This window comes from Bufo bufo, chromosome 5 (assembly GCF_905171765.1).
Source record: "Bufo bufo chromosome 5, aBufBuf1.1, whole genome shotgun sequence".
NCBI lineage: Eukaryota > Metazoa > Chordata > Amphibia > Anura > Bufonidae > Bufo > Bufo bufo.
Window position 1 is genome coordinate 70,512,244 of NC_053393.1, and position 17,101 is coordinate 70,529,344.

At 47.0% G+C, this 17,101-nt stretch overlaps 1 protein-coding gene across 9 annotated transcripts in view; it reads right to left on the reverse strand.

Annotated features, from left to right (window-relative positions):
- The window catches only part of UBR5 (ubiquitin protein ligase E3 component n-recognin 5), a 112,333-nt gene that overhangs the window by 52,219 nt on the left and 43,013 nt on the right, over positions 1-17,101 (reverse strand). For 4 of the 9 annotated variants that reach the window (XM_040433790.1, XM_040433788.1, XM_040433785.1 and 1 more), the window contains exons 18-29: positions 9,576-9,687; positions 7,989-8,143; positions 7,546-7,743; positions 5,514-5,730; positions 5,265-5,391; positions 4,494-4,642; positions 4,130-4,225; positions 3,863-3,986; positions 1,644-1,741; positions 1,406-1,554; positions 629-720; positions 385-531 (exon numbers count right to left, since the gene is read on the reverse strand). In XM_040433790.1, the coding sequence (XP_040289724.1) occupies positions 385-531; positions 629-720; positions 1,406-1,554; positions 1,644-1,741; positions 3,863-3,986; positions 4,130-4,225; positions 4,494-4,642; positions 5,265-5,391; positions 5,514-5,730; positions 7,546-7,743; positions 7,989-8,143; positions 9,576-9,687 (1,664 nt within the window). The remainder of the gene's footprint in view (positions 1-384; positions 532-628; positions 721-1,405; positions 1,555-1,643; positions 1,742-3,862; positions 3,987-4,129; positions 4,226-4,493; positions 4,643-5,264; positions 5,392-5,513; positions 5,731-7,545; positions 7,744-7,988; positions 8,144-9,575; positions 9,688-17,101) is intronic. The other 5 variants (XM_040433791.1, XM_040433787.1, XM_040433789.1 and 2 more) reach the window with 4 other exon arrangements.

The following is a 17,101-nucleotide window of genomic DNA, read 5'->3' on the forward strand; positions in this document are numbered from 1 at the left end:
TTAGTGTCACGCCTCCTAGGGAGCAGAGCTATACCCATGGTTTCCTGTGTCCCCCAAGGAATATGGGCGAGAAAAGATGTTTTGGAAAGCATGAGAATCTATACGGAGATCAGAAGGATCCATTCACCGTGTAGTTCCTGGCACACTGCAGTTCAGCTCCCATGTACTTGACCAGAAGCGGAGCTGCAGCGCCCTGGCATGGCCACTACACCGTGGACTGAACCTCATGCATTCATCCTATTAATCGGCACAGATTGGTATTCAAAAGGGATATTCAATATAGAAGACAAATTTAGAGGTCTACTGTCTAAATATTAGAAATTATAAATTAGATACGTTCTTAAACAAAAATTCAGGCTAAGGGGACAGGACCCTAATAATTACCTGCTATTTGGCATTGTGACGAGATTAGTGATGGTCAGCAGTCTGTAAAGCAGGTCAAGACGAGCAGACTTTTGGCCAGCAATTAAGGTTTTACATTTGCACTTCTCCCAGCAATCACAATAGGCTGTTGGGGAAGTTCGCTTTAGCCTAAAAATCAAGCAGAGACGTATTTTTAACATTTAGATCAGACACTGTACATTCCTATTCACGAAATCATGAAAAGAGGACAGGACAAAAATCTTACTTGCAGTCGTGTCCTTTATGGCAGACCCTCGCACACTCTGTACAACAGCACAGAGATTCCAATAGGCCACATGTTCGGCATTCAAATATGTCCTGCAAACAGATCAAATCAGAAATGTACTAATCTGTAGATTCTCAATGGCAATATGATTAATGACAAGCGGGATCTGCAGCATAGAGGCTCAGTTCTCTCTGCACCTGCCACGACCTTTACACTTTCAATGACTTTAGGAGAAGTAAGGGTCGGGCATGATCACGTTTACATTGCCGGGCACGGAAGCTGCAGAGAGCGCGGGGTCTCTAGGTGTAACGCCCCCGTTGCTCCTAGAGGCTCATTTGCACATATTTAAACAAAATTTCTCTCAGTAATGCAGGCACATATGAACATGGGATCAACACAGATGCCTTCAGCTGCCAAGCGCACATGCAACAGGTCAGCCGGTGTCATCGGTACAAATCTGCTCTTTAAGACTAAGGTTACACCCATTAATGGGGTTCCTCCGGAATGCTTTAAAATGGCTGCAAACAACCCATCTGAGAAAGTGTATAGAACGGATTGCTTCCAGAGGCTAAGCTGAGAGTAAGGGATCTCATTTCATTACACTCTGCCCCGTACAGTACAGAGGTGAGTGACTATCGTCTCACAGCTTCATCACATCTTACAACATGGCTGCAGTTACAATTGCTTGCAAATCCTACGATCTATGAGGCGACCAAATCTGCTATGAAGCCCTAGCCACAAACTCAGCAAAACAAGCACAAGAAAGTGTGTTTGTACCTGGTTGATGTGCTCCGCTCCAGTCCACGTAAAGCTGCATGTGTCGTTACAGCAAAGAACATACAGGGGAGAATCATCTGCGTTGGTTCCGGGTGGACAAATCATTGCCTTGAAAACATCCTCTTCTTTCTCGTTTGCATTAGCTTCAGCTAAAAGAAGCATTACATGATCAGCAGAAGTACTTCAGTGTCAAACACATTATCCCCTCCATACATTCCTCAGACACCCATTATCAAACCTTTGGCAATTTTCTGTGCTGTTTCCAGAATGGTTATTGCAGCCGGATAAGCTCTTCCACTAACCGCAGACATGAAAGGAGTCATACCCCTAGCGTCCCTGAGAAAAAGCACACAAAGTATGGAACAGTACACAAAAAAAAAAAAAACACACACACACACTTCTCCATAGGCTGAACATTTTTAAAAGTACATATTTCAATATCATAAAAGTGTACATCTAATTATAAAATCAACTTTACATGAATGAAGAGTATAGGCAAGTATAATAAAATTCAGTAATACATAAAGCGAACCTGTCACCATGATTTTGCGCATAGAGCTGGGGACATGGGCTGCTAGATGGCCACTAGCTCATCTGCAGTACCCAGGTCCCATAGCTCTCCGCGCTTTTATTGTGTTAAAAAACCGTTTTGAGTAATATGCAAATTACCTGATATGAGTCCTGTAGCCGGAGAGGAGTCAAGCGGAAAGGAGCCCAGCACCGCCCCGCGTCCTCCGAATCTCCTCCTTGCCGGCTGACGTCACAGAGCTGGAGCGCCGAAATCTCGCGATGCGCGAGCTAGCGCATGCGTAGTTCGTTCCCTGTGCTGATGCCAGCACAGGGAATGAACATGATGCTGACACTGCGCATGCGCTAGCTCGCGCATCGCGAGATTTCGGCGCACCAGCTCTGTGACGTCAGCCGGCAAGGAGGCGATTCGGAGGACGCGGGGCGGTGCTGGGCTCCTTGACGCTTGACTCCTCTCCGGCTACAGGACTCATATCAGGTAATTTGCATATCACTCAAACTGTTTTTTAACACAATAAAAGCGCGGAGAGCTGTGGGACCTGGGTACTGCAGATGTGCTAGTGGTCATCTAGAAGCCCATGTCCCCAGCTCTATGCACAAAATCATGGTGACAGGTTCGCTTTAAAGAATGCCTCTGTCTGCTTTAAATCAGGCTGCTTTGCTCTTTCCTACTTGTAATAATGAAGGCTATGGAGAGAGGAGGGGGAATGAGGAGCTGGATGAGACGCACACAAACTGCTGTTTCTTAGCTCTGCTACACTTAGGGCTCTTTCACACGAGCGTGTGCAATGCGGGAATTACGCTCCGTATGATTCCGTTCTGGACACCGCTTGTCTTGCAGGAGCGCACAGCATTATACTGATTTATAATGTTATATGCCGCAGCATGACCTTACCGATACAGAATCATACTGACAAAGCGGTCACTATGATTCTGTAGGAAGAAAGGTCGCCCAGAGGCACACAGCATTATAAAATCAGTATAATGCCACGCCGCTCCTGCCAGACAAGCAGTGTCCACTTCACATGCTCGTATGAAACAGTCCTTATGGTAGGTTCACACCTCCATGTAACTGATCCAGCAGCCAGAGTTCACCTCCGGGCCCTATTCACAATAATGGTATCTGGCTGGGTTTCGGACAGACAAAAACCACTGGAGTAGTTTTCAATCTTCATTTATGGCTGTTTCTAGGAGATGTAAATCTTGGCAAATCTGCCGACAGCCCACCCCAGCCCCCACCACTCCCTACAGGCAAAGATAGCTTAAAAAAAGCTTGTGCAAAAACATTTTGTTGCATGGGCCTTTAAAAAGTCGCCACAAGCCATATCTACTTTGACAGTTACAGAGAGGACACGCCCCCAATACCACACACCCCATGTAGACAAATGTGGTGCTGTTAAAATATTTTTTTTTTTTTAACAAGAGCGGCCTTGATTCTTTTTTTAAATCAGATATTTTTTATTAATAGGTTTTTAAAGAGAAACAAAAACCCAGATACAAATAGTACCAAATCCCCACCCTCCCTCTCCCTCCCCTCCCGCCTTGATTTTCTAACGTACAACCTCTTTACAGGATTAGAAATTAAATATAATAAACACATTGCATATAATTTTAAGGCCTCATTCACAGGACCTTATTTTTAGTGCGCGTCTGATTCACTTTTTTTCAAATTGCACGGAGACCCATTCTTTTCTTCAGGGCCACCAAAAATGCGGACAGCACACAGATGTTATCCACATGCTGTCCACATCCGTGCCGCAAATTATAGAACATGTCCTATTCTTGTCCGTTTTGCAGACAAGAATAGGCATTTTGATAAAGGGGCAAGTGGAAAGTGTCAAGATCCGCGGTTTGTGGACAGCAAAACAGACAGGGCCATGTGAATGTAGCCAAAGAGTTGGAAAGCTCCTTTAGGAGAGGTAAACGTACTTGGCAGAAAGGAGGTCTCTGAGGTAGGGCTGCAAAACGACGCTATCACACAGTAATTTCAGGATAAAATGAGCATTCGCTTTTCGATCTTTAGACTCTACCACTGAAGGTTCTGAAGAGGGACCTAAAAGAGTTAAGGGGTTAAAAAAAAATAAAAAAATAAAAGAAACAAAGCAATTACAAAACCCAGGCTAAACTGCAATATCTTAATACTGTTTTATGGAACATGAGGTAAAAAGCTGATATCAAAAGGAAAAGCAGTTTCACCTGGAATGGTTGATGTACTAGGCCCTTGACCAGTGCCAGTGGATGTTGTAGTAAGGGATCCTACTGCAGGGGCCAGGATAAAATCTATGTCACCATCTTTCAGAAAGAAGAACAGCATGATGTTTACCAACACGCAAAAAAAAAAAAAAAAAAAGAAGTTTACGTAATTTACTCTCTATTTCCGGAGACAGAATCTGACCCTACGAATGAACACCCGCTGCATACAGTTACATGAGGAAGCAACATCTGCTTAACTTATTAAACCATTCTATTTTACCTGCAATTCTATTAGTCTCTCGTATTTTTTATGCATTACTCATCTAGGGAAAGCTGTAGCATGTATGGCACATATAACGTTACTCACCTGGATCCATAGCCGGTGGTTCTGGCACCCAGCTCGGAGGAGCTATAGGAGGAGAAACAGGATCTTGATGATCACTTGAAGCTCCTGCTTCATGTCTTCCCAAACCAGCTGCTCGAAGAGATCGCCTCATCATCTCCCTTAGTCTTAAACTGAATACAAACACATCATTTACATTAAAAGGAATACAACAAAAACTAGTACTGGTATGTGCTCTAGATAAACCACACTTAAGGGTTGTCCCATTAAGACAATTCATCCCCTATTGATGGGGTCTGATCACTAGAATGGTGACCCATGCTCCTCGGTTCAATGGTGCAACAACAGCAGCAGATACGCATGCGTGTCCGCGCTCCACTGAAGTCTATGAGACGGTCAGAAACAGCCGAGTACAAGCACTCCGCTATCTCTTGCAGCCCCATGAAGTTGAATGCAACTTGCATGTGTGACCGCCACTCTATTCAAATGGGGGAGCACAACACCCCCCCCCCCCCCCCCTTAAGTGGTGTGATCAGCGGGGGCCCCCCCCATCAGTAAAATCTCCACCAGACACTTATCCATAGAATAGGAGTAAGTTGTCTAAATGGGACAGCCCCTTTTAAGGGATTGACCACTTAAAAAGAATCCAGCCAAATGGGCAGGTAGGTCCATGCTGTGCCAGCATCATCTCATATGTACCTTTCAGCTCATCTGAGCTGCTTGTCACAAGGCTTTGGCTGCCCATCGCCTGGCTATTGGAGATAACCCCCTGCACATTAAGTAGAAAAGGTTTACCTTCGGCTGCTGGAGGATCCAGCCCGATTTCCAGGCCCATTGCTAGACACCACAGAGATGGCATTGGCGATGGCTTCAACGGCAGATAGTCTCTCAGCGAACGTATTCCTTTCAGAGCGCTCTGCTTCTGAAACAATGAGAATAATCATTTGTATTCTTAACACTTAGCACTCCTATCAGAACATTAAAGGCTGATTCTTATAGAAGGTAAAGGCTAATCTTTAAAAAGTAAAAAGGTTATGACATTACCCTTACCCTCCTCCTCCTTAGTCTCCTTGTTGCTGGTAGGAAAGCACACAGAGACGCAAGCGTGCAAGATGTTCCGGTTGCCATCACATCGGTGGCTGAGAAACGTCTGCAGCATCTGGGTGTTTTGATCCAGGACGACTCCCTGTTCCAGGTTCATCAGATACTGCCTGCAGGCCTCGTAATCACAGCGCAGGATGTGCTGCATCAAGGTTTGTTTCTAAAGGGAAACAAGATTTTAGAACCCAGCTGGGGCTTCTGAAACACAAAGCTGCGTGGGATCAGGGCAGCGATTTACAAACCGTCATGTCTGCCCAGATTATACTATGCCAAAACAAGTAGTATCTAGGAAGAGATGAAGAAAAACCAGACTTGTTTCTGTGACTGATGAAGCTAAGAGATGCTAACCATGAATGAGACCATACATCTTAGATAGCCGTTAACTATTTTTCCCGACCCCCATATTCTTAAGAGTGTATGCATTTTTAATCTTCAAGAGACCTGTCCCCTCTCCTTACAGGTCTGTTTTAGTTGCATTCCCCCATGTAATAATTCTGGAGAATCATTTCTTATGACTGTTGTGCCGTTCTTCTCTTACTTCTGCTAGAAGTTTATGGATAAAGTTACAGACCCAGTTGGGGAGGGGTGGCCCTGCATAGTCTACCACTGGCAGCAATGATTAGTCACCGAGACTGTGCAGAGACACCCCAACTGGTGACTCCCATCTGTACATGTATATTATAGACTTCTAGCAAGAGTAGAAGAATGTCAAAACAGCCATAAGAATAAATGTTCCACTAGCTCAGTGGTGGCGAACCTATGGCACGGGTGCCAGAGGCAGCACTCAGAGCCCTCTCTGTGGGCACCTGCACCCTGGAAAAAGTCTGTGGTGTACCAATATGTCTTAGACTTTTCCGGCTATTCATCAGTGCAGGGCGCTCTATGAACAGCACAGGCAGCGCACTGAATGTAGGCAGGCTATTATAGCTACATGATAAAGTATATGGGCGATATACTATATTAGTAATCCGGTTAAATTGCAGTGTTGGCACTTTGCGATAAATAACTGGGTTTTGGGTTGCAGTATGGGCACTCAGTCTGTAAAAGGTTTACCATCACTGCACTAGCTGATCAGGGGGGTTCTGACACCTCACAACCCAGTGTAGTTCCATCCCAGAAATCAGTGCCCGAACTACACAGCTCCATCAACCTTGAAGAGGAGGATGTGACAAAGTTGTGTAGTTCTGACGCCGACCTGTTGACGGAGCTACACCTGAACAGTTGATTGGCAGGGTAGCAGGGTGTCGGACCTCCTCCAATCAGCTAGTGATGGCTTCTCCTGAGGATAGGCCATCAATTAATAATAATAAAGCAACCCCTTTAACAGGGAGAGTGGCATAAGCCACTGAAAGACCCCTCTTGCAGCAGTGTATCTTCTGTGAGAACAAAGGATAATCATGTTAGATTTTAACATGCCTAATCCAAACGTTTCCCCGCCATGAAAGGAGATTCTAGACAACCCCATACATGAGATGATCAGACAGGTTTGGCCGACATTCATCTAATGTGTAAACCCAATTTAAAAGGGAATATTTGAAGTATTATGCTGCCCTGTCTACCAGGGTCGTCGTTTGTCAACTTTTCTTTTTGGTAAGACTGCCCTCCCATATATGATTGAAAGCTTTCTTCCTATACAGTAAGATGTCTGTCAATCAGCTATGGGGAGAGCCAAGTGCTCTTGAACATTGGGACTCTTAAGCTTGTGCATCACATTTAGTATACTCCAGAGCTCGGCTCATGTTGGAGCTGCACAATAGAGATTGTAAGAAATCGACCAAGTGACAGACCCAGCATTTCAAAAAGGTTTACGCTGCCCTCATAAAACTTGTGACAGATTCCCTTTAGGACCCTTATAAGACACAGATCAAGACAGCATGGTCAGCATGTCCCTTTCCTGCAGTGAATTTGACTACATAACTTTTTGGAGGAGCCAGTAGCAATCCCTCCCTAAACACACCACAGGTACCAGCCATACCTCAACAGCCATTATGATGATTGCAGCCTTCTTCTTGATGGTAGAGTTCGCAGGTAAATTAGCCAGTGAGTGGACCCCCATTCCCAAGCTGCTGATAGGAGGAAGATCCAACCAATCAGGATCTCTGATGCCTCCCATGCAGTCCTTTGCCATGGGATAAATGGTGCCATTTCCATCTCTAAGAATAATGGGAGATTCCTGCAATAAAACAATCATCCATATTATGAAATTCTACAGAGCGAACATTTTTTGAGAAGCACTAGAAATATATAACATTAGTACTTTTTATTAGGGAATTGCAATTTACGTAATTGAGGTTTTTCTGCATCTATTATAAAAAGAAATTCCTGTGTAGTACATAGGAATGTTTGTTAGCATAAATGCAGACAAACCTCAATACACAGACATACGGATTCAACTGTTAAACCAAGAATTGTACAGACCTGCCCTGCTGTGAAAATTGCCACGTTTCTCTCATTCTGACCAAGGAAAGCAATGCTGCTGGTGGGGAAATTGTTCTCCTGTTCAGCTTTTCCAGTAGCAAGGTCAAAAATGCAGTACCGCACCCAAGTACCAGTCTTTAGCACAGCATGGACTCCTGTACACAAAACAGAAAAGGAAATATCACCACATTGGGTGTGGGCAAGAGAAACAAACATTCATGGTACAAACTACATATAAAAAAATAAATAATTAATGTAATGACCAATAAAAACACTATTGCAATTATAAAGGTATGTCTACTCAGCAATTTCGGCCAAAGATCGCTTCGTAGCGATGCTGCCATAAGAATGAATGGAGTCGCAGTGCGACGCACACTTGTTGCGACCACAACATGCAAGTCACAAAGTCCAACATTGCTGGATTTATTGCAATTCATGTGTCGCAGCAAACGTGCAAGTCGCGCTGTGACCCCATGCATGTCTATGGTAGAACCGTTACATTGCATTCTTTGGATGCGAGACGCGGATGCTGTAGTGGCCAAAATTGATGTGTAGACATACCCCAAGTTCTTCAGGAAACTGAATGCTACAGAACTGAATGTCCAAAACTCACCCACTATACTACAAGGCTTGTTAAGCATATGAGCTAGTGATTTGACAAGGATTTGTCCATGGAAAATAAGAAACTGTGCCCGAGTTCAAAACATAATGCAAGGTTTTAAATTAAAAGGAGGTCTACATGACTAACTCTGAAACCAACGGTTTTTGGTTTGACCTCTGGGACCTCTTTGATCAGTGCAGTGAAAGTCAACAGTGCTCCTACAAGTGCGGCGCCTCCTCCATTGTTTACACAGACGGCAATGCATCATACTTCACCTGAATTGCCCCCTTCATTATACTGATCAGCGGAAATCCCATGTCAGAGCTGCTTTCAAGCAGCCATCAATAGAGTAAGCTTGCTAAACAACTAGGAGGCTGCATGGTGATCGTTTTATCATTTAACCATGGCTTTTAGCTATTCTAAACATAATCTATATGTAGTGAAAGGTTAATTCATTTTACCTCAACTTATAATTCACTAGTGAAAAACGGCCAATGAATTAGTTTCCTGTATTCACATTCCGTTTTCACATTACCGCTAACGACTTCTGTTCAGCTTAGTTACAGGAGAAGAACAAATAATACAAGGGCCAGAACCAAACACTAAGGCCTCATATGCACACGGCCGTTCCGTGCATTGGGGACCGCAATTGCAGTCCCCAATGCACAGGCAACATCCGTGCAGCGGCCCTGACCCATTCAACTTGAATGGGTCCTTGGTCAGTACGCACCGCAAAAAAAAACAGCTAGCGGCCATGTGCATGAGGCCTAAGAGTGTAAGAGGGACCCAACTAACCAGCACCCATAATGCGGTCCATGAGGTTTCTTATCTTACTGGACAAAACAGTCCTGCTTGCAGGACTTTATTGCCCTAATTTATTTTTTTACATAAAGGAGCCTCCGATGAAGATGTGAACACAGCTTCATTGATTCCATAAGCAGCCTTTAAAATGGCAATGTTGTGTAGTTTGCATTTGTGTAGATTACCTTTGGAATCAACATTGACAGCAAGTATTTCAGTTTTTTCAGGAATGCATAACTTTTTAGGAGTCCTTTGGAAACAATCTGGGACTTTTGGCGTTCCACCCGACTTCACCACCTAAAAGATACCAATCAGAAACATTAACTATAGTTCTGTAATAACCATATTTCACATGTAAAGGTTTGTTTATATTGAAGAGGATCCTCTTTAGGGTTCCAGCAATTAAGGAGGCAGACACTAAGAAAAAAAGTTAACTTCTCCCACCAGCTATACCCCTCCTGTGGACACTGAGCTATTCAGTTTGTACGGAAGCAGTAGGAGAAAAATAAGGAAAAAAAAGAACCTATGCAACCAATAATGTCTGATCTAAAAGGGAAAACAACCCAACAAGGGTAACATGCATGGTGCACCGCACAGATAACAGATAGGCCCCCTTCACACGGGCGTCGCGGGTGATGACTGGATGCGATGCAGGTGCCAGTAGGTCAGTTTTGACTGCGATTGCGTTCTGTTGTCTGCTCCCGCGAGAAAAAACTGAATGTGGTACCCAGACCCGAACATTCACTGCCGCAATAAAGCGGTCTACCTTAGAAGCGAGGCTAGAGTATGGAGACTTGTCTAAGGAGTCCTCCGAGACTCAATATCTTTTCTGTCGGATAGGTCATCCTTCCTGTTCGACATATCAGCACGGCTCTTTAACAGCGGTGGTGAAACAGAGGAGGAATGAGAAGCAGATCTCAGAGGATACTGGGGATCTGGTCTGTTTACGGGATCGATCCATGGGCAAAATCGTAGCATCCGCTAAGGATGGGGACTGCTGTAAGGATTGCAGAGCCAAGCGACACAAAATGTCAACTATGGAAAGGGACGTCCGAGACAGGTCGAATACAGCTGTAGACAGGGAGCGTGATCACCTGGGGTCCTGGAGCCAAACAAATGCTGAATAATGGCCAATCTGATATTTGGTACTAAAAAGGGCGCAGGCAAAGTAGGTAGCAATGGTGGACTCCTGTCTGAGTGATGGGGACCTAGGGAGAGGAAAGTAAGCCCCTGGAGGATGAAAAAACCGGGAAGCTGACACCGCCAAACAAAATTAGCTAATAGCCTGCAGAAGGAATATAGGATGGGAGGGGTGCAACTACCCGTTTGTAGAGCAGAGGGTCCCAGGAGCAGGCCAGAATACATGTGCCTTCATCCAAAAGCCAGGAGGGAGAGGACCCAAAACTAAAACGGTTTTGTCCCCATACTCACGACTCACAATCCCTGAAGTCGAGCCTTGGTTCCAAGCAAGGTCCTTCAGCCTCCCAAGTTGCTCCCTATGGGGCGGGAGAACTTGTGGTAGTCCTCCACGTCACCTTTTCTTCTGTCCTGGCTACTGAGGATGTTAGGGGGCATCCCGCTTTGCTGCCAGGTGGGTAACCAAGGGATAATTCCACCCTGGCCCCAAGTGCGGGAAAAAAGCAAGACCTGCAGAGCAGATGGTCAGCCTCCTAAGGGCACAAAGCTAAAACCAATTAGCTCAGTGTCCACAGGAGGGGTATTGTTGGTGGGAGGAGTTAACAATTTTTGCTTAGTGTCCGTCTCCTAGTGGCGGCAGCTATACCCAAGGTCTTTGCTGTGTCCCCCAATGACACGGACATTTGTGACATTTCTACAATTATTCACATTTAGTTCACTGCTGTGAGTTGTCAGGGGATTAACATTCTCCTCATAGGTGTGGGTCCCAGAAATAAGCTCTATAACTATCATTATTGGATTAATTCTTTACCACTCAAGCTGTAAATGGCATCCTTGAGTTTTAAAGTAGCACCGCAACAAAAAAAAAAAATATTCTGACCTGTTAGAAAGGTCCATGATGTAAACTGTAGGGAAGGCAATTTTATTTTTACCAGTGACTGTATTTGCGAGATATAACCTCCCTTCTGATCCTCAGCTGTGTCATGTGACCAGCACTCTGATCTCGAACTCACACAGAAAAGTCAGTTACTTCTCTATTCATTCCCATGAGACTGACATTGAGGATCCCATAGGAATACATAGTATTATACACTCACCTAAAGAATTATTAGGAACACCATACTAATACGGTGTTGGACCCCCTTTTGCCTTCAGAACTGCCTTAATTCTACGTGGCATTGATTCCACAAGGTGCTGATAGCATTCTTTAGAAATGTTGGACCATATTGATAGGATAGCATCTTGCAGTTGATGGAGATTTGAGGGATGCACATCCAGGGCACGAAGCTCCCGTTCCACCACATCCCAAAGATGCTCTATTGGGTTGAGATCTGGTGACTGTGGGGGCCATTTTAGTACAGTGAACTCATTGTCATGTTCAAGAAACCAGTTTGAAATGATTCAAGCTTTGTGACATGGTGCATTATCCTGCTGGAAGTAGCCTTTAGAGGATGGATACATGTTCTCATTCTGTTTACGCCAAATTCGGACTTTACCATTTGAATGTCTCAACAGAAATCGAGACTCATCAGACCAGGCAACATTTTTCCAGTCTTCAACAGTCCAATTTTGGTGAGCTCGTGCAAATTGTAGCCTCATTTTCCTATTTGTAGTGGAGATGAGTGGTACCCGGTGGGGTCTTCTGCTGTTGTAGCCCATTCGCCTCAAGGTTGTGCGTGTTGTGGCTTCACAAATGCTTTGTTGCATACCTCGGTTGTAACGAGTGGTTATTTCAGTCAACGTTGCTCTTCTATCAGCTTAAATCAGTCGGCCCATTCTCCTCTGACCTCTAGCATCCACAAGGCATTTTCGCCCACAGGACTGCCACATACTGGATGTTTTTCCCTTTTTACACCATTCTTTGTAAACCCTAGAAATGGTTGTGCGTGAAAATCCCAGTAACTGAGCAGATTGTGAAATACTCAGACCGGCCCGTCTGGCACCAACAACCATGCCACGCTCAAAATTGCTTAAAACGAGATTTTTGTATAACTTACCAGTAAAATCTCTTTCTCGCTCTTTCCTTGGGGGACACAGAAGACCTTGGGTATAGCTCATCTCCATAGGAGGCGTGACACTAAGTGAAAGCTGTTAAGCCCCTCCTCCACAGCTATACCCTCAGCCTGGAGAGAGAGACTGCCAGTTGCGTGTCCAAGCAGTGAGAAAAGGCAAAGTCCAACAAGGAACCAACAAGCCAACTACCCAACGGGTAACACAAACTCGGAAACCGTGTAGAGAAAACAATGAATGGGTGGGTGCTGTGTCCCCCAAGGAAAGAGCGAGAAAGAGATTTTACTGGTAAGTTATACAAAAATCTCGTTTTCTCGCCCAGTTTCCTTGGGGGACACAGAAGACCTTGGGACGTTCAAAAGCAGTCCAAAAGGGGAGGGACCACAGCTCCAAGGCGAAGCACCCGAAGGCATCAAGGAACCGCCGCCTGCAGACCCAGGCGGACCAAAGCAGCATACGCCGAAGCCAGAGTATGCACCCTGTAGAACTCTGTAAAGCGTGCAAGGAAGACCTGTGGCCGCCTTGCTCAAATGCATGGCCGAAGCCCAATGCCTCCGGCCCAGGAGGCACCGACCGCTCTGGTGAAATGAACGGTGACAGCAAAGGCAGAATCCTGCCCTCGGTGCGGTAACCTCAGCAATAGCCAATCTGATAAAGCGGAGGAAAACCACCCTGGAGTCCGTCAACTCTAAGCGCGGACCTCCAGGAAACCCAAGAGACCGAACGTCGACAAGAGTCGGAGATCTCCAAGTAAAACCGGCAAGGCCCAAACAACGTCCAAATCGGTGAAGTGTTGAAGCGAAAGGCAACACCACCTTCAGAAGGAAGGAACGGGATGTAGAAACAGCCCTGTCCTGGGAAAAGACAGAAGGCTCAGAACAAAAAAAGGGGCCATTCAGGCACCTGTCAGAGACACGACTGATACGGAAACACAACCGTACAGGACAGGCGGAGTAGAGAGAACTTCTGTAACGGCTCCAAGGAAAAGATTGGAGCGCCGAGAGCTCAGTATGTAGTTCCCAGGGCGGTACCGAAGGACAGTACAGAGGAACCCAAGAGCCATTTCGAGTAAGAAGGTCTTGACAGGCCCAGAGGGCCGGGGAACGCTGGAAGAGGAAGAACAGCGCTGACACTTGACACCTCAAGTAAAGGAATCTCAGTCCCAGGTCCAGGCCGGACTGGAAAAAAGACAGAACCATGGGGAGAGAAAAAGTCAGAGTGGGGAATGCACAGCTTCCCACAGAACCCCAGACAAAAAAAACATAAGTCTTACGACAGATCCTGGACGAAAATACAGCCAGGAGCGGACAATAGCGAACCCGCTGGAGTCGCCTGGCAAGCGGGCGAAAACCCAATGTGATCAGGCGCAGACCAGTAACACGGGCAGAAGTCGACAAAACTGGTCCAGTCGGCCCCCGAGCAACGTTGTCCCGTATCCACCCGAGTGGGGGAGCAGAAGGACAGACGGAACGGAACCAAAGGGTCCGCCCAGTATCCGCCAGATGCCAGGACAAGACAGGCTAAAGTCCATGCTGATGTAGCCATGTTCTACAGTCCCGGTGTGGGAGATCAAAGGACAATCTGGACCGAAAGGTAGTCCCCCCAAGTTACCGAGAAGGTAAGTCTACAGCAGGACCATTGTCTTAGAATGGACCACGCAATCTGCACTCAGCGGGAGGACAGAACGCGGTAGACTCGGTAAATAGGCACAGCCAATACAGCCAGTGTGAACAAGGGAGACAGTACGAGGCCAAAAGGAACACCGGAACCATCCACATGAACAACCATGCTCTCCCCAGAGGGGAGGACAGTGAAGGAACAGCCTCTGAAGTCTGGCGGGACAGAAGCCACATCGGAGTGATCTGTACCGAGCGGGAGCCAAACAGAGCCAGCGAGATAAGGTAGTCGAGACAGAGGCCAGCATAACACCCTCCAACCGAACGGAGGAGTGGGCAACAGGGAAGCCATAGGACAGCTCAAAAGCAGAACCCTGCTACACTGTGAGATGCCCGGTTCACCGCCTCGCAGAAGGCGAATACCCTGAAGAACCCAAGGTGGAGGTCCTCCGACCTGGGTAATCGAGCACCCAAGAGAATTTGGGTGACCTTCCCGAGAAAAGCGGCCCGCACCTGGTAGCAGATCAGACTGAAGCGTAGAGGCGCCAAGAGGAAGGACTCATACCACACTACATCCGAAGAGGAGGAAATTTGAGCAGGCAAGGGAACCGCAGTCCTGCCAGAGCCAACGAAGAATTCGAGGGGCGCTCCAGGCAACAGCACTCTCGACCATGTGACCACTAGCGTAGGGAAGCAATACCGCGGAAGGACGAATGGGCACGCATCTAGGAACCACGAACACTCCCTGGGATGAAGGGCCAACTAAATGAATGAGTACCACCCAGCTCCGTGCAGCATAGAGCAAGTAGAGCCCGTCCGGGTCAGGTGGACAGAATGAACTCCTTAGAGACGAGTGCAAGGCTTGCGGCAAGCATCGTATCCCAAGAAAACAAAAGTATGCCGCAGGAAGCAGATGAGGCATACGTACGAGCAGCCCGTAAGCAGTGAGAAGGCCAACCCACCTACAGGAGGAGAAGGCATACACGGCCCAAACAACGCACAAGAACGTCCGCTCACTGCAAAAGGTTAATTCAGCGAAAAAGGGGGCTCGCCACAGAGTGCCACAGCATGTACGTAATTGCAAAGTGCAACCTGCAAGGGAGTTATGCACAAGCCTAGTATAGCATGCGATGGAACGCAAGCAGTCCGCCCCGAAAGGGGGGAAATTGTATCTGGCAAACTGCAGTCGGCAAGAGTGCAAAGGCCGGTCCCAAAAGGGAGTGATGCCTAAGGCCGTACCTACTTCAGAGAAGCAGGACATACCATATAATCCAGCAGGAACGCAGGAGGTCCACCTAGTGAAAGGGGAACATGCACAGGGTTATCCTAGCATTAAGTGAGTGTGCAATAATACACCCAACACTGACTTAGCGAGAGTGCAACTACTCTGCCAATGAAGGGGGACATGTACAAGTCCAGCACAGCCATACAAGGACAGCCGTGAATCTCATGAGCGTGCCAAATTCTGCCCATGGAATGTGGGGTGGTCACGCACAAGGCCAGCACCGTATCCAATGGGAGTGCAAGCGTTCCACCCATGTTTAGAGGGCCATGCTCATGGCCAGCAAGGTATCCGGTGAGAGTGTAGCATGCCGCCCAGAAAAAAAGGGGGGGTAATGCACATGGCCAGCATCTCATCCAGGGAGAGTGCGTGCACCCGCCATGTATGGGAGTCATACACATGGCCAGCAACGTACTGGTGAGAGACAAACACAGTCAGTCAGTGAGAATGTGTGTATGTCACCTGAGGAAGGAAAGCATGCCCATGGCAGGCAGAGAATCCAGCGAGAGTGCGTACACCGCCCACGGAAGAGGGGTCATGCATATGGCCGACAGCGGATCCAGCGAGAGTGCAAGCACCCCGCCATGTATGGGGTACATGCACATGGGCAGTAACGTACCTGCGAGAAAACACCACAGACAGAGGGATGTATGTATGCTGCCTGAGTCATGCCTATGGCTGGCAGCGAAACCAGTGAGAGTGCAGCATAGTAACATAGTACATAAGTACATCATAGCCCATCAGAGAGAGTGCAGCGTTCCGCCTATGGAAGGGGGTCGTGCACATAGCCAGTACCGTATCCGGTGAGAGTGCAGTATTCCGCCTAAAAAGGGGGGTCATGCACATGATCGGCAACTAATCCAGTGAGAGCGCTGCCTACCGCCCATGGAAGGGGGTGACGCACATGGCCGGCAGTGAATCCAGCGAGAGTGCAGCGTTCCGCCTAGAGAAGGGGGTCGTGCACATGGCCGGCAGCAAATCCATAGAGAGTGCAGCATTCCGCCTATGGAAGGGGGTCGTGCACATGGCCAGCACCGTATCCGGTGAAGGTGCAGTATTCCGCCTAAAAGGGGGTCATGCACATGGCCAGCCGGCAGCCAGGGAGAGTGCAGTATCCCGCCTAGGAGGGGGGGGGATGCACATGGCAGGCACCATAACTGGAGAGATGATGAATGCTTCCTACGGAAGGACCGCATGCACTTGGCCAGCGCCGTATCCTGGAAGAGGGCAGGAAAACCGCCTAAAAGGGGAAATGCCCTAGCAGCGACGCAGGTTGGGAGCGCAACACTATGCCGCCTGTGGAAAGAGGGCATGCAGACATGCAGCACTACTGATGAGGCTGCAGCGTCCTGCGCAGTCCAAAAGAAATCTGTTATTATTATATTTATATATATATATATATATATATATATATATATATATATATATATATTTATTATTATTTTTTTTTTTTTTTTTTTTTTTTTTTTTTTATTAAAAACACAGCCTCTCTGAGGCTAAAGGGGGCCACCATATAGGGGCACAGATAGTCAGGAAAAAGGAAAAAGGGGGGCCAGCCATACAGGCCCATTGGGATCCGGCCTGTACCCAAAGGGTTAACATGGATCCGGCCTGGAGGGCGGCGCTGCGATCCCCTGGGGGCGGAGGAACCTCCCGGCGGGAAAAA